At 42.6% G+C, this 21356-nt stretch overlaps 1 protein-coding gene across 10 annotated transcripts in view; it reads right to left on the bottom strand.

The window, feature by feature from the left end:
• CLYBL (citramalyl-CoA lyase) overlaps positions 1 to 21356 on the bottom strand; it is a 229923-nt gene that overhangs the window by 104172 nt on the left and 104395 nt on the right. For all 10 annotated transcript variants that reach the window (XR_011528231.1, XM_070579169.1, XM_070579164.1 and 7 more), the window contains one exon: positions 3696 to 3882. Coding sequence is in view for 9 of the 10 variants with exons in the window: in XM_070579169.1 (XP_070435270.1) it covers positions 3696 to 3882 (187 nt within the window). In the remaining variant the exon portion in view is untranslated. The remainder of the gene's footprint in view (positions 1 to 3695; positions 3883 to 21356) is intronic.

Raw genomic sequence — 21356 nt, 5'->3', positions numbered from 1 at the left:
TTACCTGGCTTATTTTCACTGTGTCCCAGCAAGGAATGGCTTAGACAGTCCGGCATCTCCTCATGAATTTAACAATGAAAAGTAGTAGATAAGAGGGGAGTGGAGGCAGTCTTTTCATCATCCATGCTTGGGAAAGGTGAGCTGGTAGTGCCATCCTTGACATGAAGGAGCTACTTAAACACAAATTGGATTAGCAGGACAGGATTAGAGCCTGCTGGAAGGTATTATATACTTATAAACTGCTTTATGGAGACTCCTATTGTTTTCATTACAAGCCCATACTCCACAGAGTCAATCAAATGAAATACTGGATTAATATATTAATAAAAAAGAAACAAAATGAAACATAAAGTGACTAAGTATTAACAATGCTAAGAAAGTTGAATTAGGCAAGAGAAGTTCAGTTTAGCAAAACTATAACTGTATAATCTGAAATGAGAGTTTTAATATGAATTTCTTCTTAGGAAGAAATAAACTCACCTAAAAATAGTCTCTATTTACTCCATCAAAAGGAATAATATTCAAATAAGAAACCTAATTAAGAGGTGACTTCAAGAAAGAAAAAAGAGGGCAGAGCCAGTGGTGTAGTGGTTAAGTTTGTATGCTCCAGTTTGGTGGCCCGGGGTTCTCAGGTTCAGATCCTGTGCGCAGACCTACACACTGCTCATCATGCCATGCTGTGGCGGCATCCCACATACAAAATAGGGGAAGGTTGACCCAGATGTTAGCTCAGTAACAATCTTCCTCAAGCAAAAAAGAGGAAGGTTGGCAATAGATGTTACCTCAGGGCCAATCTTCCTCACACACACACACAAAAAGACTATAAGCAATTTCCTCTGGACATTTCAAATGAATTGAAGTCCCAGGACACTACAGATGTGAATATGGAGCTCCTGTCAGTAATCTTCAAGAAACCATGCAGTACACAAAAATGACAATGGATAAAAGAAACCAAGGCATTAACTATCAAAGAAACAGGAAAAAGGTGAATTATGGAATATGTTGACAGGTGAACTTGAGGCTAATTTCTGGAAAAAATTCTAGGAGACTCAAATCTCCTTGGTTCTGCCATTAAATGGCATTGTGACCTTGGACATATTTCAAAACTTTGCTGTAAGGATTAAATGAGACAATATATGTAAAACATTTAATATAGCATCTGTTACATAGAAAACTCTCCGTAAATGGTAGCTATTACCATTTCTGTATCTCCAGAACTTCAAAAGAAGGTGGCAACAACTAGGTACTGATATGGATTCATCCAGATTAAGTCTCATTTACCTAACCTCAATTTTCTAGCAAGGTAGAGGTGCCGGGGGAGAAGGTATTTCTAGACAAGTCGATGGGGAAGGTATCTTCATTTTGAAACTGCATTAGATAAAAACCTCTTATAACATCCTTGTGAAAAGAGTGGATTCCAGGAGAGTTAGTGGTTGAATGACCACATTTGTAGTATTGATTCATGAATTTGACTTATCCGTGCCTCAGTTTCCTTACTGTAGAAGGACTATAAGAACAGTACCTCCCTAGGTTGTTACACAAATTAAAGCCCTTACAACAGTGCCTGGCATTTAGTCAGTGCCATATAAATGTTTGTTAACTAAACTTGAACAGAAGTTTCTAGTGGCATGCTTGTGCAGCAGTTGGCTCTGACCTCTTCAACATTTCCATCAGAAACTTGTTAAATTTTCATATGGTGTGCTGATGAAATTCTCAGATGGTATAAATGCTGGATGATGAAATCAAAATCCAAAAATACCTTGACAGGGTAGGCCTATGAAATGAAAGATATGAGATGAAGTTAAGTTCTGGATAGAGATTCTAAGGAAAAAAGAAAAAAATTTTTTTTACAAGTACTAGCCTGGCTTGCCAGAACTTTCTGTGGATAAAAAAGGGACGTTTAGTTGACGCCAAGCTCAGCATGCATAAAACAGTGTGCGAAATTCAGCTGTATTAAGAGAACTGGAGTGTTTTGATGAAGACACTGTCTGGACATAGACTCCAAGTTGGCAGACACAGCTTGCCCATGGTGACCTCTTCTCTCCCCTTCCCCTCCTTAGGTTCCTCTTAAGTAGTGGCTCCAGGTATAAGGATGGGCTTCAGAACACAGAATAAAAGTAAAGAAATGTGAGGCAGGAATGGACCATATTTCCAGCTCATCTGGATGGCAGGAAACATCCTAAGGTGGGTGTGGGGAGATAGCCTCAAGATTTGTCAAGAAATATAATTAGAAGTTTATCAGGGCACCTAATGGTTCACTGTGCTACATGCTAAAATAAATTCCCCTTTAATCATGATTACTACAAGATTTCTCTAGTCTAGTTCCTATAGGAAATCAAGCTACTCCCAGGCATTTTATCAAACTTTTTCTTTATAATAATCCCTGTCCCCGACAAAAGGAGATTTTGTTATCCCACAGTATAGATAAGAAATTGAGGCAAGGAAGTACAGTGAATTGCCCTGGGTCACAGAGAACTGGAATTACAATTCAGTATCTAATCTTAGAGTGCACTACATGAGTTTTGGAAGGCGGCATACTGGAATCACATTGCATCCTTCAAGAAAAGGCCTATTTACCTTAATCTCTGGGAGACAGAAGATTAATCGTAACTTCCTTGGTACATGCCAAAGATGTTGAGTAGACACTTTAGATTCCACATGCATATTCTAATCCTTTCCCAAATACCTGGAAAGCCTTGATTTGACCATTAGGAAGATGCTAGAAATTAACTTTCTTTTTTAATTAAGGCAAATACTTGTTTGCTACAATCTCCAAAGAAAGCAATTAATCAAGAAAGTTGTATAGTACAACCATGCTATTTCAGATCGCCTAGGACAAGAAATGATTCAAATAGGCATAAATCCAGAGGGTCAGCTCCTCTGTCCCCCAGCCCCACAATCCATTCACAGCCCAACCTCATTGTTGAGGGACTAGGTAGATAAAAGTTGAGTAGAAGCAGGTTTTTAACTAAAACAGTTCCATGCAAACGTAAGTTACTGTTATAATGATTTACATATTTTGCCTAATTATTGAACAAATCCACCTTCGTTATAAAAACCTGGAAAACAAAGTCAAGCAACCCAAAATGAAACAAAAAGCACCCACTATGCCACCACCCAGTAAGAACCTTTCGTAGCTGTTTACAGATTGGGTCTTTTCCCAAGCTCATTTCTTTAGTCAGGCCAAAGGCTGTAACCCTGAGGTTGTGCACGTAGTTACCCTTAATTAAGTGGGGGAAAAGGGTGACTTATCCAGAGAAAACTATGTTTCATTTTCTTGGCACTTGTGCCAGAAGAGATAAGGCCACTCCTCAATATACCTGGCAGTAAAGAAAGAAATTCCTAAGTGTATCTTATTGGTCTGAAAAATCTACACCACAATTCTAGGATTAAGTCATTTGCCCAAACCAGCAAATATCATGGCCAAAACGGATTGAGTGTCTCTTTATCTATGCACACACATAGGCACATATCCTGAAGGTCATGATTTTAAACATATTTTGATTGGATTCTTCCTTTCTCTTGGAGAAAAGAGACACATTCAGAACCTATACAAGGGCTGGGTCAAGAATATGTTAGTAATCAGCAAAAGGTGAGCATGGTAGAATCTTTCCAAATAGTGAGCAATGGTACCAGGAGAGCACCCAATTTCAATCCATTTCTTTTTCCATCCTAAAGAAAAATCATGCCGTTACCTTTTTGTTCACAGCCACACCGTCCTCACAGTCAAGCACTGCACAATCTACATTTAGGGATGGAATCTTCTGGATTTTCTTTTCATCATTTCCAGGTACATAGAGCACTGCTCTCCGGGGAATGTACTTGTGACTGGATGAGGAACTATATCCAAGCCTGGACACATCAGCTGCCAGAGATGCTTTCCTGCAGGAGACATAATTAGGTTAGTTCAGAATAGAATTTATTTACAAATTTTTGAAAAATCTCATTTTAATGCAAAATTAAAGCAGAAAATATGGATAATCTTTTTTAATTATGGCAGACCACAATCACACATAACTAGGAAAACAAGAATAAGAAAAATAACCAAGAAACAAAATATCATCTTGGCTGAGTTTTAAAAAATATATAGCATTGTTTATTGACACAAACTTCTGAGACAATAAGGAGAGTGTACCTATTTCTCCTTGGCAAAACATTTCCAGTATTAGTATATTGTCCAGATAGTATCCGCAGAGACAAAGGAAAGAAATTTATATCCAAAAGGTCCTAAATAACAATACTTTCTACAATTATATGAAAGTAAAAAGCAGGAAATAAACAATCTATGTAAACATTAGTCTACCGCCCTCTCCCTGCCAATGAGTTTTTTTAAGTAAAGAAATAAGTGATTTAAGCTCAATTTTAACAACAGACAAGCATGGTTGGCCACTTCTTAAGTGAGGAGAAAGGACAGTGAATGGGAGAAGATGATTACCAGCTCTGTAATTGTGGGCAACTTAATTGCTGGAAACTTCAGATTCTTCATCCATAAAAATAATACTCTTGCGGGGGAGGGATAATACTCATTTTGCAGGTTGTTGAGAGGATTAAGTTAAAGGAAATAATGCACGTGAAGCACTTAGCCAGAGCCTGGCAGATATTAGCTTGATGTGGTGGTGGGTGTAGCAAGAGTAGTAGCAGCTGCTGTTGTTCTTAATGGAGAAACTCTAGCCGTCAGCAGCCCCTGTCTGCCCCGAACCTCAGCTCTCTCCTTCCCTTTCCTGCTCTGTGTAGCCTCCTGTGGAAATGAGAGGAGGCAGCCAGAAACTCCTTTGGCTCACTGCAGTCCTCGCCCCCAACCTGGGCCATAGTTTGGTCTTGTGAAAACCATGTTTTAGCCCATGATATATAGTACAGGTGGGTGAAATCAACTTTCATAAGCAGGATCAGCTACATAATTTGTGGGGCCCAGGGTAAAATGAAAATGCATGGCTCCTTATTGAAAATTTATTAGGAATTTTAAGGTGGTGACAGAAGAACATCACCAAGCAGCAGACCCTCCTAAGCACAGGGCCATGTGTGACTGCACAAATCACACATCCGTGAAGCCGGCCCAGCCCATAATGGAGCTACATCTCACAAAGACCCAATTAAGGACAAGTAAAGCCCCAGCAAGCTGGGACATCCTCATGTTTTACTCCCCGAGTAAACAGCATCATTCTTTTCAAAAATATGTTAGCTGTACTTTTCGTGGAAGCTCTTTTTGGTAGTTATCCTAAGTTAATGCCATCAAGTATCTTGCATGGTTGTAACATTTTGCCATGATTAATGTGCCTTGCGACAATGTATCTCAAGAAAAATCACTATCTCTTTGGGGCCCTCCCAATTTTGCGTGGACCCCTCATTCCTTCTTGCAACCAACCTTAATAAACTCTAAAACTTGAGTCTGAGACTTATTTTTCCACAACGTAAGCATTGTGCTATGGGAGGAATGGTGAGATACAGACGGATATTTAAAGTGTATGTGTCTTACAATACATTTTATTTAACATAAAATATACTTTGGCCAGCTAATTGAAGAAAGCCTGAAATATCTGTCATCATTTTGCGTTGACTGAAAATATCTGGTTTATCTTTTAAAAAGGGAGAAAATATAAGGATGTAAGAGCAACAACCACATTTTACTTATCATTCACACTGGAAATCAGAATTTGCAACATATACGTTTCCTTAAAAATGGCAAAAATGCAATTAAAAGAGATCAAATTTTTATTTACTAGTAAATGCTTGGGGGCAAAATCACTTCTCATCAGGATTTGTTGTAAACGTGTGTCAAACCAAAGAGAGGATGAGAAGGGCTCTAGTGGATGAGCTTCAGTGGGTCCTTCCTATACTTCTCCTCTCACCTTTCCTTTTCACAATTCTCTCACAGCTTGAATGTCTGGACATCTCTGTCCCAGTGACAACCAACCTTTTTTTCATGAAAACTGAGATTTCCTTCATGTGAAATAGCTTCTGACCACCATTTTGGATCCAGCCACAGTGGTCTCTCAGCCACCCTGCTTGAATCTCAAACCTGAGCCACCCAGACATGGCTGACAGGTCATTTGTGGCACAACAAGTCACATCACCATCATATGCTAAGCACTACAGCAAATCATTCCTAGCATGTTTATATGAAGTGTAATTTTTAAAACAGATGATCATTTTTAAAAATCTTCTGCCACTGTTAAGGATGTTTCTGGTTTCACAGTCTTCTACAATCATCAAAACTTTGTTTTGCTTATATCTTCCCCTGCTCAAAAGCTGTCAACGGCTCCTCATTACCTGCAGGATTAAGTTTAGTTTCAGCTGATATTCCTTTTCTCAGCTGATATCCCACTTTTCCCACACAGTGACTATCCACCTTAGAAAAATTAGATTATGACTGTCTCCACAACGTGCCACATTCATGGCGTCCACTGTACCTCTGCTTCCGCTGTGCTTCTGATGGAAAAGTCTTTCCTCTCAGTTTATTTGAAGCTTATGGATCCTTCACGCTCAGTCCAAGGTCCACCTGACTCCAGAGCCTTTCCTGACCATTCGTCTTTAAACTCTTACAGCATTTATCACTCATAACCAAACCAGAACCAGCCAAGGATTGGTTTTGCTATTAAGGCTAAAGTTAATCAAGGTGGCACGAGCTTTCTGGAAGACCAATCGATGATACAAATCAAGAGACTGAAAAAGGTGCCTACTTTTCAACCCAGTAATTCCCAGTAATTTGACAAAATTCCTTTTGGAAGACTGAATATTTGTGTCCCCTGCAAATTCATATGTTGAAACCTAATCCTAAATGTATTTGGAGGTGGGGCCTTTGGGAGGTGATTAAGTCATGAGGGCAGAGTCCTCATGAATGGGATTAGAGCCCTTATAAAAGAAGCCCCAGAGAGCTCCCTGCCCCCTTATGCCATGTGAGGACACAGCAAAAAGACTGACATCTATAAACCAGGAAGAAAGTCCTCATCAGTCACCCAATCTGCCTTGATCTTGGACTTCCCAGCCTCCAGAGCTGTGAGAAATACATTTCTGTTGTTTATAAGCCACCCAGTCTATGGTATTCTGTTATATCAGCCCAAACAGACTAAGTCAGGAATCTATCTTGAGAGAGTAATCAGAAATAACACTAGATATACATAATATTAAGACATTAAAACAACCTTTAGGTCCAATAATAGGAGGAAATATGGTATTTATATTTAATGGAATATTATGCTATTGTTAAAAATGATGTTTATGAAAATATTTAATGTGAAGATAGTTATGACATTTTTAAACAAAGGACATAATATTATATATTAAATAACATCTCAACTTTGTAAAACAATGCAAAGAAAACTATCAACTATCTGGAAGGAAATACATCAAAATGTTATTAGGATGCCTCTGAACTGTAGAATTTGGGATTAAGATTTTTCTGCTTCTGCATACTTTTTTCCTATTTTGCACATTTGCCAGAAAGAGCATCGCTCCTCTTTTTTTTAAATTCCTTTTATAATTGCCTTAAAACAAATCAATAAAACCATTCAAAAGGCTTGGAATGGCAGCATAATATAGTGGAAATGTTAGGATGAACTATATGAGATTGCTGATATTGGGCCATTTTTGACCTACAATAATGATAATTTTATACGGTTAAACTCAATATGGTGATTAGCAGTCAGAAAATGGGATGAGAAGCAAGCAAGAAATGTCAATTTCCTCTTCAGAGAGAAGCAGCATAATAGCCACCTCATACAGGGAGAATTCACCGCAAGCCGTAAAGCAGCATGCACACACAGCACTATGATTATCACGTGTGATGCTGGTGGACACAGCCCTGCATCAGGAATCTTGTGTCCAGCTCCCTCAACTAGATCACAAGCTCTCTAAGGGAGTGGTAGTCTTACATCTCCCCAGCACTGCTCAACACAGGGCCTTGCACATAAAAGTACATAATTCCTGTCACCTTGTTACCTAATCAAAGCCAGTTCTCCAGAACTGAAGGTGTAGGACTCATCTGCGACCACACTGTCCTTATTCTTCTTGTGCAAGAGTCAAGTTTTAGTGGTGATTACAGGTAGGAGGTCATTTTTATTCCCTCTCTCCTCTGCCATCCCAGAAGCTATAACCCAACCGATGGGCTGTTGCTTCTTCTCCTGTTGATCCCCTCCTTTCTGTAAATACAGTCTACATGCTAGTTTAGGGCCTCATTAATGTTTACCTAGATGACTGTGGAAGTCTCTTATTTATCCTCACCTCCTCCACTTTGTTCTTTTGTTCATTCATTCATTCATTCAGTGAGCACAGTAAGCACCCACTGGGTGACCTGCACCTGGCCCCCGCTAGCACACCTGGCAGGTACCTTTGTGCAAATTAGAAAAAGGTGCCCCTTTGTGCCTTCCAGCAGGTAGAAGGCAAAAAGGCGCCTCCTGCTCCTGAGGCAGCATGCTTTGCTGAGTGGAGATGACCTGAAGCTCAGCCTCCACACATGCCCCTTGGTAGGCACCCCTGGTCAGGGCACACCCTGCACAACTGTATGCAGTGGCCCAGACCCATACTGTGCTGAGCACTCTGAGAAGGTGGCACAAAAGAAACAGCCCATCCCAGAAGGTCCAGGGAGGAACACCCAGAAGTATGGCCTGCAAGTGGCTCAGGAAGGCTAAAGGCCTGTACATAACGAAGTTGGAGGGGAAAAGGGAGCAAAGGAGGCAAAACGGTTTGGAATAATAAAAAGAACACTGTAGAGGGCGTTAGGGCTTCAGGTTCCGTTGTGGATTGTGAGGTCCCGGGGGCTGGGGGGTGGTCACTGGGCAGGTGGGAGGAGCCTGTTGTGGCTTTCCCCAACCTCCCTCCTCCCTGTACTGCTGGCACGTCCTCTCCTTCCCCCATCTCCGCGGCTTGAAAATTTGTTCCCTACTTGACTTGTGTTCAGCACTGACTACTGTGTATGAACGAACACAACTGCAGGAGGTGACAAGATCTAACTTATTTTATCTGACATATTTGGAGGTAGGGCCTCTTGATAGTCAACATGTAAATGTATTCAAACAATACGCAAAACAGGGGCTTAAGATGAGTTGAAAAAAATCTGGTAGCCTTATGGTGAGCTCTCTCTAAAGGGGGACTTTTTACAGATAAGATACCCCTCGGCAGGTCCAGGGGTCTTCTGGCTGGAGGGGGCCTTCTTTTGGTCTTCTCCCTTTCCTCCTCCACCTGCTGTCATTTATTAACCATTTCCATAACTAGAGGCATAGCTAGTCCCTAAGGCTGCAGAAGGCTCTCCATCTGGGATTCAATGTAACCATCATGTAGGAAGCTTTTAAAAACTGTCAAATTCGGGACCCCACCCAGGGTAGTCAAAATAAATTCACTGGTAATAGGGTCCAGGCTCAGTCTATACGTGTGTGTGTGTGTGTGTATTCTTAGCTCTCTAGGTCCTTGCAACTTAAGTGAGGGGTTGCTGTCGCCCAGCACCATTGGTCTCTTATCTGTTCTCATGGGAGAATCATCTACCACATGCGAGCTCCCGAGAAATGCAGAATCTGCCTCCCCGGCCCCGCCTCCCACCCCAATCCCACTGAATCAGAAGCTGCAAATTAACAAATCCTCAGGGGATGCTTACCACGTGAAAGTTTGAGGACTGCTGCTCTAGGATGATTCAAACTTGGGGGGATATTGGAATGTCCTGGGGAGCTTTCAAATGTGCTGATGCTAAAGCTTCAGCCGCAGAAAGTTTGATGTCATTGACCTGGGGTAAGGCCTAGGCTCTGGGACCTCTCAGAGCTCCCGAGGTGATTCTGATGCGTAGCCAAGTGGGAGAACCACTGTACTAGATGATTCCAATGTGTAGCCACTGCCCAAACGCAGGACATTTTGCTCCAACGAAAATTTCTCTCAAGTGAGTCATTTGCTATCATTAGATACCAATAGATTACATGAAAGTAATAACTGAAAATGCAGCAAAGTTGAAAAAAAATCCATGTTAAAAAAGCCAACACTCAAACTGCTTACAATTTTGAAATAGCACTTATAATTTCAAAATAAACTGATAAACTAATGTCCATTTAAGGGTCTGCAACTTGGCATGTGACTTCTAAACCCAAGGTAGTGATTTCTTAGCTGATAGCTAGTACAGAGATCTCTACTTTGGCTGCACGGTACAATCACCTGGGAAACTTAGAAAAAGAAAAAACGCCAATTAAATCAGAGTCTTGAGGTGAGTCCCAGGCACCAGCGTTTCTTTAAAGCTTCCAGGGAGACTCCAAGGTACAGCCAAGGATGAGAACCTCTGCACCAGGGTTTGCAAGTACCACCAAAGTGTCTTACAGATCCTAGGAAGGACTCCAGTCGTTGGACATTAATAGTTGCCAGAATTTAAGCCTACCATATTTAGGCAGGGGTGCTGCGTACCAATTATGCAACTTTCCATAATCAAGCGACTGGGGAATGATAATTTTGAGAGGAGTGGTAGTTTCCCTTGCTTGGAAATCACGTTGCTCTGCATTCCCCACCCACTGAATCAGTAGCCATCATTACCGGGCGGGTGGGGTTGGGGTGGAGTGGACAACAAGAAGTCCTCAATGAGCGTGGAGCTTCAAACCAGATTCTTATATCAAGTCCCTAGTGAGATAATAAACTTGCCTTTGTTAACAGAAAAGGAAGTCTAACTTCCAACAGCTCGAGAGTCTGAACCTAGAATTCTCAGGAGGCAGAGTGAGAAGGGACGGAGACTTGAAGTAAAGGAATTCCCTGCCACCAGCAGGGCCAAAGCCCTTTGGATGCTGAGAGAAGGTGGGAGGAGGAGCGCACCAGTGATGAGACTTGGGGAAGATTCTGCCTGGCCCCCAACTCTTTGTCTTACACGTCTTCAGGGCAATGCAGCGAGGGAGAGAGCTCCGAGGCGAGAAAGATGGCACCCTCACTGCAACTTAGCTTCTCACAACCCGCAAGCCCTGCGGTAACAAAATGGTTGCATCAGTTGAGTTTTGCAGCAGCCAAAACTAGTGCCTTGGGGTCAGGTACTATACTGCTGAATCTTATCAACTCAGTATATTTTCCAGAGAGTCATATTTCCCCTCATTGAAGCCAATTTAACTCAAATTTACAGTTTTCATGAAAACCACACGACCATCTCGACAGATGCAGAAAAGAGCATTTGACAAAGTCTTTTAGGATAAAAACACTTAACAAACTAGATCTGATGGGACACTCCCAAACCTTGAGAAAGAAGGACTACAACGAAGGTGGTACAGACAGAATCCCAAGTTAACAAGTATCAATCAACCCAGCCTCTATTTTGCTGAGAACCATCAATGCTCACCAGTAAAGTGTCCAAACTCATGCTGTTTTGCTTTTGAAGTCATAATGAACTGATATTCCAAGAAGAACCCTGTGTATCAGACACTTTTACAAATGCTGGGCCAACTCACTGTTGGCCTATTTAGCAACTGTATTTTTATTTAGGAGAAATGTGTTCATACAGCAATTGGAATTTTAAAAATAGCAATTGGATTTTAATATTATATCGTATGTCATTTGTGTTAGGAATTTTGACAGGCTTTTCAAAACACGTCGGTGACTTGGGGAAGGGAGGGTTTGATGTCAGTCTACACAGGTCAGGAACGGGGGCCTGTTGGCTAGCTGCTGCTTTCAACCCCAGATCTGATTCTAGTAATCACTAGATAAACAGTAATCACTAGGGTTCAGATCCCTTGGAAAAGCACATAGAGAAAGGGAAGTCTCTGTAATTCTCAGGAAGGGACCACTCAGATTGTGTCAGGTGGCCAAGGCACTAAGGGGCCAGAGTCCGTGAGGAGATGGGGGGAATGTGACCACATGGAGCATGGATCATGGGGGGCTCGGGGTGTGGAGTGCCCTCTGTGTCCTGGAACCGCCCCCTGAGGTCACACTTCCTCCTCCCTAGGAAGTGAGATCTATAGGAACTTGGCATTAAGAGAATCTTCTGTCATATTCTGTGAGTAAGGACTCATAGAATCCTGCCAGCCCTGCTCTCAGGGGGCTGAGGCAGATTCCCCTCCAGGTGCCCCTCTCCTCCCATGTTAAGTCAGAGGTACCCTTTCCCCAGGCCCTCACGTCAGCAGGCACTGAGGACCTGGGGGCTCAGCACCAAACAGCTCCTGCACGAACTCTGATGGGGCAGCCAGATCAACAGGGGCTGGACTAAGACCTACTCTCCTAAGCCTGGGAGCAGGTTGGCAGGGGTGAGGGCTAGGAACCTTCAGGGCCAGCGAGGTGTGGCCCCAGCTCCCTCCCAGGACCCTTTGGGTTCTGCCTGGGTGAGGATGCCTGACCTTGCTCCTCAGGACCCTGCTGCTTGTCTGGCTCTCATGGTGGCTGGTGTAGCGCCAGCTGCTACAGCACTTCAGAGCACTCCCATTGCTTAGAAACTTCTCATCTTCTGCATTACCCCCAAGTAGTTCTTCCATGGCACCAATGCCAGGCAAAACAGGAGTCTGAATTCACCATACTCTTTGGTGATTTGGCTGCTGTAGGGGGCAGATGCTCAGCTAGGCTGGTTCTCCCTGCTATCAAGCTGCCTGCCCAGATTCCTCTCCTCTCCTCTGGCCTGGGCAGCTGAGGCTCCAGAGTGCCCTGATGCTGGGTCCCACACAAATTACAACTGATATAGACAGAAAAGAAGCCAGAGCCCAAGCAAGTGTCCAAATCCAGAGTGTTGGGTGGGCAGAGTGAGTGGAGGTCTGAGCTGATCCTCAGAGCAGCAGAAGCTCTCTGAAGCCAAGGCCGGGCAGAACATGCTGATCATGGTCTAGGGACCCTAACCGAGGACTCCACGTCTTAGCCTTGACCCTGATACCTGGCTCTAGGACACCCTTGCCTCACCCATGGATGACCCTTAGCCAGCACAGTAGGCTAGAGGGCTCAGATGGAAACAGGGAAGGCCAAGGGACTTCCAAGTGTGTTCCCCTTGTCACATCCATGCTATCATTTCATAAACAAAAATGTTTTCATCTCGTAATCCAGGACATAATACTTTTATGGAATCATCTAAATGGCAGTCCAGATTTGACAAAGTGCAGAAAAGAACTTGATTCAGGACTTTAGAAAGTCATGACATCACTTCTTAAATGCAAAACTGAGTTAAAAAGCAATTATTACTAGGATAATAATGACTTAGATAACAAAATTAATTCTAAATTATTTTAGTAAGTTTATCAAAAGAATTTTTTAATGTATTGATCAAACTCAGTATTTATCATGTATTCATTGTAATCAAGCTCTTCACCAGTGCCTTTATAACAGGACTTAAATAATACTATGATGGTTAATTTTATGTGTCAACTGGACTGGCCCATGGGGTGCCTAGGCATTTGGTCAAACATTATTCCGGGTGTGTCTGTGAAGATGTTTCTGGATAAGATTAACATTTGAACAGGTAGACTGAGTAAAGCAGATTGCCCTCCCTAATGTGGGTGGGCCCCACCCAATCAGGTGAAGGGCTGAACAGAACAAAAGGCTGACACTCCCCCAAAGAAAAGGTTACTCCTCCTGCCTGATGTCATCCAGCTAGGACTGGGTTTCTTCCCTGCCTTTGAACTCAGACTAAACATCAGTTCTTCCTGTGTCTCGAGCCTGTTGGCCTTTGGACTGGAACTACAGCATTGGCTTTCCTAGATCTCCTACTTGCTGACTACAGATTTTAGAAGTTGTCAGCCTCCTTAATCACATAAACCAGGACACATACATGCACATATACACAGGTATATCCTATTGGTTCTGTTTCTCTGGAGACCCCTAAGACTGCTCCTATACATTACTAACTAGATAGTTAACATACATCCAGTGTTAAACAGGAGCCCAGCAGTGTGCTTTCCACACACCTCCACCCTCCATCTCCCCATCCTGGCCCAAAACCCCATCATCTTATTCCCGACTGGTTTCCCGGGTCCTTTCCGTCTCTCTCCAGTCCCCTCCCCAGCCCACAGCCAGGGTGGACCTTTACAACTGTAAATGGGATCATGATACTCCTCTGTTTGAGACCCTTTAACGGCTTTTGGATGTTCACACATTAAAACTCAAACGCCTCACCCTAGCTGACAATGCCCTGGCCACCCTGGCCTGCCCGTCCCCCTCTACTATACCCTTAGTCACAGGGATCTGCCCCCAGTTCCCTGAACATGCCACATTCTTCCTTCCTGCCTCAGGACCTTCCCACATGCTATCCTCTCTCTCTGGAAGGTTCTTCTCCTGGATCTTAGCACGTCTGGTTCTCTCTCATCCTTCAAGTCTAAATGTCACCTACTCAGCGAGAGCTTCCCCAATCCCTTTATCTGAATTGACCTCCTCCTGTGATTCTTTACTCCAGAATCCTGTCCATTCCCTTCATAGACTTTCCCTTTTTGAAATAAAGTCAATATTGGCCTGTTGACTTGTTTATTGTCTTTCTTCCACAAGACTGAGAGAATTTTTCCATTTGAGCTATCCCAGACAGGAACATCCTTCCTATCTGGTAGGGTCTTGGTAGGAGTAGAGACCCAAGGGTCCTTAAAAGCTAGGGTGACAACACATGGCATAGAGTGGTCACTGAGATGCTGCAGACGGGCCTCTGAGCCTTAAGGGAGTGAGATGGTGGAGGGCAGTGCAAACTTCCCGGTGCCAGTGGTTACAAAGCAGGGAGGTGGCCACAGTGAGTGCCCAGGGATGGCAGTGCCACGGGCAGTAAAGCTGGATACAGCAGGAGAGGGTGTCCTGTCCGGACTGTCTTCTGGCCTGACTCTGGCTGTGTTCTTAAGTGTTCGCATTTATCACTGCCCATTTTCCAAGCCCCTCTCCAGCCAGCCCATGCCCCTCCCAGAAATTCCCTTTCTGCCAGTCAGCCCCAGCTAGTGTCAGTCATGTGAAACTCCACACCCTGGTGCACAGGCTCCCAGTGAGCAGGCACCTGGCCTGCATTGCTCGTGGCTGCACGTGTGGCCCTCAGCACTGTGCCTGGCACAGAGAGGGACTTGGATGTGTAAGCTGAATGAAGGAAAGAATGAACTTGGGGCTAGATGGGTGGTGGGCTGGGAAACGTTCAAGGAGAGAGAGTCACAAATTTCCATTAGCCTCTGTCCCTAGGGGGGCTAAAAAGGACGGCAGGCGTGATCATTGTAATGTTTTTCACTGACTCCACCAAACAGTCTTCCCAAAGGGTTGGACTAATTTATACTCCCAGCAGCAGTGCATGAGCGTGCTTAGTCTGCCACGTGCTCATCCACTGCCCTTTACATTTTCTAAATCAGGGTTCTAGACATTTAAGGAAAAGAGGTGTGAGGGAGTGAGTGAAGGTGGCCGTGGAAAGGAGCTGGAGATGTGAAGCCTGGGAGTTTTATAACAGCCTCATTTGAGCAATGATGAAGCATTCTACGGATTGTGTGAATCCTTCAGGATCAGCATTCCTCACCTTGAGCTGACCTATAGTCTATCATTTTATCCCCCTGCCACGTCAAGTATTTTTTTTATTGTGGTAAAATATACGTAACATAAAATTTACCATTTTAACCATTCTTAAGCATGCAATTCGGCAGCATTAAGTACAGTCACATTGTTGTGTAACCATCACCACCAGCATCTCTAGAACTTCTCATCTTCCCAAACTGAAACTCCATGCCCATTAAATAATAACTCCCCATCCCCCCTATCCGCAGCCCCTGGCAACCACCCTTCCACTTTCTGTCTCTATGAACTGGACTACTCCAGGTACCTCAAAGAAGTGGAATCATACAATATTTGTCCCTTTGTGACTGCCTTATTTCACTGAGAATGATGTCCTCAAGGTTCATCCATGTTGTAGCACACTTCAGAATTTCCTTCCTTTTTAAGGCTGAATAATACTCTATTGTATGTATACACCACATTTTGTTCATCCATTCATCTGTTGATGGACATTTGGGTCATTTCCCCCTCTGGACGATTGTGAATAATGCTATTATGAACACTGGTGTACAAATATCTGTTTTAGCCTCTGCCTTCAATGCCTTTGGGTGTATACCCAGAAGTGGAATTGCTGGATCATATGTAATTCTATATTCAATTTTTTGAGGAACAATCACACTGCTTTCCACAGTGGCCATATCGCTTTACACTTCCACTCAAATATTATTTTAAAATATTTTATGCTGCTTTCAAGTCCCGTTATGACTGAAGGGGTATTTTGGGACCAGAAAGAAGCATCATCTTCTATGTGCCCTTGCCTTTTAGAAATTTCCTCCACAAATTCTAATAAATTTTCATAAATTCTCATCTCTTCATAAACATAAGAAATAATAAGAAAACAAATAAAGTATCATTTTAAAATAAGACATCAATAAATTTCCATTTAGGATACCACACAGAAATGATATGGCCCTTTAAGTTCTTTTAAAGAGATTTTGACTCTAAGTGCCGGTAAAGGTTGAAAATAAAAATTTCTTATGGAAAAGTTCATGTAAATCCACAGCTGTATGTGAGATTCTTGATGGGGTCATTTATTTGGGGCTGTATCTTCAGTCTTTTGAGGGGGTTGGAGGGGTGTGACTATGCTCTGTTTTTGCCTCTTCTAAGGTTACATACTGAGGAAAGCTGAGTTCTATGTTGCATGGCCCACAGGTCTGACCTTGCACGACGGTTCTGATGCTTATGGAAGAATCTCTACAACTAGAGTGAAGATAAGATAAGAGCCCACTCAGTGACCCTTTCCTACCCCCACCAAGAGACAGTAAACTCACCTACAAATTTCAACCACACTTACAACTATTAATAACTAGTTATTTATGCCAGCAAATACAGAATTGAGGCCTGCTTATGTTCTCACTTTGCTCAGTTCCCAAGTGCCCGGAGATTCCTTCCCTATTTTGAAGAACTATGTTTCAGTTACCATGGCAACAGTGCATGGAGAAGGGGGGAGCTTTCCCTGAGCACGAGAGCAAAAGAACAGCTTTTTGTCCTCCCACTGGCAGAACAGGGCCATTCGTGAGATTAGCATGTGGTGCAAACACAAATAAGCGTGCAGCCCGCTTCAGAAAAGCCAAGAAGACATTTTCAGGGCAAACTCTCTCATGAAGCAATTATATCACACCGTAATCAAGTGCTCCATTTTGTACTGAAATGAAGAAATAGTCTTTTGTGTCCAAAGCAGACTCACATAGCGGTTTGTGGTCCACTGTGAGTTCACTTCTAAGGAAGATCCCAGGGCATAGGATGGGGGACCCACAGACCATGGGCCAGCCTCTCAGCCATTGTGGGGTGCCATATACGAGGAGGTACATTAGCGAGAGACTTAGCTCCTGGCCTATCCTTGCCATGGAAACCCCAGGAAAAGGGGTGGGCATCGGGCAAAGGACAGATTTAGTAAAGTAGGAAAAAAAGCAGAATCTTTATTTTTGCCCAGTTTGGTAAAGTTTGTGTCACGCTGTCTCAGTGCAGATCCCTGCTTCCTCAGACCATCAGAATAGCAAGGGGCAAACCAAGTGAGCCCAGCGATGGAGGTCTTTTTCCACACAGAATGAGAAAGCAAACACACACCCATGTCAAAAATTAAAGTTACCCATTATGCTCAGTGAAACAAGCCAGACACAAAAGGACAAATACTGTATGATTCCACTTCTGGGAGGTTCCTAGAGTGGTCAATGCATTGAGACAGGAAGCAAAATGGTGGTGGGGCGGGGTGGGATGGGGAGTTAGTGTTTAATAGGTACAAAGTTTCAGTTTGGGAAGATGAAAAAGTTCTGGAGATGGATGGTGGTGATGGTTGCACAACAATGAGAATGTACTTAATGCCACTGAACAGTACACTTTAAAATAGTTAAAACGATAAATTGTATATTATGTGTATTTTACCACGATGAAAAAAATTAAAGTTACAAAATGTCTTCCTTGTCATATCTATACTACCGTTTCATAAACGCAAATGTATTGATCAAATTCAGTACGGATCATGCATCCAATAAACACTGAGTCCAACAGGAGCTGGCCCTTGCTCAGTAAGGGCTATGGGGTGACAAACATGGACAAGAAGCTGTGTGCCCACAGATCCCCACTGTCGCCCAGGAGTCCACTTGGTATGGCTCCAGAACTCTAGTTCTCCAGATAGGCACATGGCTTTTATGTGGGGTAAGTGTCAGGAATGGGGAAATCCCATACAAGTGTGTGACCATTAATGGGTCCCAAAGAAGAGGGCAAGCTTTCCATGAAAACAGAGATCTATGTTTATATCCCACATGGGTTAGTCTTTATTAATGAATGTGGCAGTGGCACCATTCAGAGATTTACCCCAAGGCACCTGGGCACCTGGTAGCACATCTGAGGAGGAAGAGGTGGATGGGAGAGAGGGTATGTGAGAGGAGGAGACGGAGAGGAAGAGAATGGGGAAGAGGAAAGTAGGGAGGAGAAGGGATGGGTCCTGGAGGGAAAGCCAGGGAAGATAAGAAAGTGGGAGGCTAAAAGGACGGGGAAGGTGATGGCTCAGAAGGGAGTGTGGGGGAGGGCAGGGAGAGGAGCTTTGTTTTTCCACAAAGCTCCTTGTGTTGTGTTGAAGAGAGGATGACAATAGAGCATGTCCCTCTTATTGGCTAATCCTACTTTCCTGATCTACTTCTGGTGAGAGAAGGAGGAGCACAAGTTTTATCTGAACGGAAAACTGGAGGGTTTTTTTTCTTGGAGTGACACTGAGGTCAAGAGGAAAACCCGCGCTCCCTCACTGAACACGTTTAAGAACACAATGCGATTAGCATCCTTCTGTTTCTGCACTGCTTCTACCCAGGGATCCCGGAAACACAAAGCAGCCTAAGGATGTTGTTCATTAATAGTTAACCGTTGATGTTGCTGAGAACTTGGTCCAGGAATGATGCTCAGGACCCTCTACCCACAGAGATTTGATAGATGGATTTCCAGGTGTAATCCCTGCATCGGGAACTATGAGAGATAGCACCTGTCAAGCACAGAACATGGGAGCTTTCGGTCACTTGTAATTAAAACCGAAAGGACGTGACATCTGACTTCCCTTTGCCTCCATACAGATGATTCGGGACTTTGGATGGTGAAACTCTGAGAGTAAGGAATCAAGAGAGTACTTGTTCCATTCCTGGCCAAAGGTGAACATGCAGAGCGCAGCCTTCTGTTTAGATTGCTCATTGTTGGCATTCCTAAGAAGATCTGATTCTAGAACCAGTTGCAGAAAAGACAATATTTAGTGATGTATTAAAATAGCCAGTGGAGAGAATAGGAAATATTAATACCATAGCACCACCAGAAAATTTCACGAAAACACCATTCACAAAATTTCTCCATTTAGAGATTCCATTAGTACTAGGTTATTCTATCTCAAAAAATAATAATAAATTTAAAGCTAAGATGACTATTTCCTGGCTTTTGCAGAGCTTTAGAGGTAACTGAGCAAATGTGAACTAGAAAGATCAATTTCTCCTTAACTTTTTTTTTAAAGGTCATGAAAGAGGACTGTCAACCTGACAGATGTAACCATGGATTCTTTTACAGAATTCTTCAAAAGCTCAATGGCTGCTAAACGTGTCAAATTAATGCATCTCCCCCCTGACCGTGTTCTTTGATATGAAAGTAATCATGGGAGAATTTTTTTCCTCCAGAAAATGGCTCTGCAATTTTGAAAAAATAGTTTTCTCTGTATCCTAATTTATTTTTTTTTGGTAACTGTCATGAAAATGATTTGGGTTAATGGTATCCCTGTTTTCTTGCTAGATTCTCTCAAAAATTCCTTTCAAGTGTCAATCCGAGTGAAATGAGGCTAAAATGTTACATAGCTTAGAATTTTGATATTTTGTTAGCCATAGACCTTTGATTATCCTGATTTGTAGATTTTGGGAGGATTTAACATTGATCTCTCTCTAGCGCTGAATAATTTTTAGAAAAAACACAGTCTGAGTCTAATTGCCAGACCCACACCACACACACGAAAGCTGTGAATACAAGCTGTGATCACGAATCACGTGTACATGGCTTTGATTGTGTGGGACCCACAATAAGATTAAGATTGTTTTTTTCCTTCTTAATTATTCAGAGCTAAGTGTGATGAAAATTAAAACTAAACATATGGATGTGATCATGAAAGCTTTTTCTAACATAGTTTTAGGGTTTTTTTTAAGTCTATTTAATGTGCCATAGGCACTAATTTCTTTAAATATCTATTTAAGGCAAGACTTCCTAGAACTTGCTCTAATTTGGGGGAGCTTATGGTTTTTTTCTTAATTCAGTGCGACACTTAGCAATGCACCAGCTCAAAGTGCAAACCAGCTTCTTTTCCCTTTAAGTTCCCCCAAAACTTACTCATTAAATATGTATTGTTACTTAGTTTAAGGCAGAAAACTAAGTTTCTGGTCAAACTCAGTAACACTTTTATTGTAAATATAAAGGGAATAAAATTAAAAATTAAGAGGTGAATCCTTTCCACAAGCCATATGTCTATAATAATCTATGTTATGGTTTATTTGTGACTTGATTCACAGTTTTCTGTGATAATGGCAAGAGAGATGGAATAGTTATCCAGAAACCAAGATAACCAGACAATTTTGGGGGTTTGTCTTTGGAATGTATTAATTAATTTTAAAAGCTAATTTAATCTTATATTCCATCTTGACTAACACCGATATTTGTCTTCCTTTGGAATGTGTTAACGATATGCTAAAAGGTAGGTGGCTGGGAAGTCTGCTGGGTGACAAGGCCAGACCACTTGAGATTGAAAAGTTGTTGCAGGTTTTCATGGCACCAAATGGACAATCTCCAAATGGTTTTTCCTCTGACTCTAGTTTCAGAAATGCAAGCAGGGGACAGAGGAAGATTGAGCTACAAGTTAGGAGACCTGATACATCTGTTCTTAGACGACTGACCTCGGATTTCAGCTTCCCCCTGCCTGGCACATTTCCCAACAAGTCCTCTTTGGCACCCTGGTTCCATTCTTCCATCTCATATCTTCTTTCTTTCCATTCCCATTTGTGCCTCCTAAATCTCTCCCTGACTCCATATTTAGCCAAGCTCACATTTCTTTGCTAACTCCAAACTCCTAGATGCATTTCCAGGGAGGATTCAATTGCCATCCACTCTCTGAATTTGTCCTTACTCTGCTGGTCACTTCTGCCTTCTCCCTGGTTCTGCTCACTTAGCTTGGGTTAGGCTGGAGGACTTAGCAAAATGCTCACTCTCCATATGGGCCAACCAGCTCCCAGTTACTGTATGTGTGACTAGGTTACCCTTGCAAGATCCCTGTGACTGTAAGACAAGAGGATCTAGCAGAACTCATCATATCTAGAGGGACTATTCAAAAACCTAAAAGAGAGCAAACTGCAGTAGTTCTCCACGGCATCCAGCATTTGACAGCACAGCAAAGAAGTAAAACCTAAGAACTCAGTTTATCCCATTCCCAGCAAGAA

Source organism: Equus przewalskii, chromosome 16 (genome assembly GCF_037783145.1).
Source record: "Equus przewalskii isolate Varuska chromosome 16, EquPr2, whole genome shotgun sequence".
NCBI lineage: Eukaryota > Metazoa > Chordata > Mammalia > Perissodactyla > Equidae > Equus > Equus przewalskii.
This window is presented reverse-complemented; position numbering and strand designations above follow the sequence as displayed.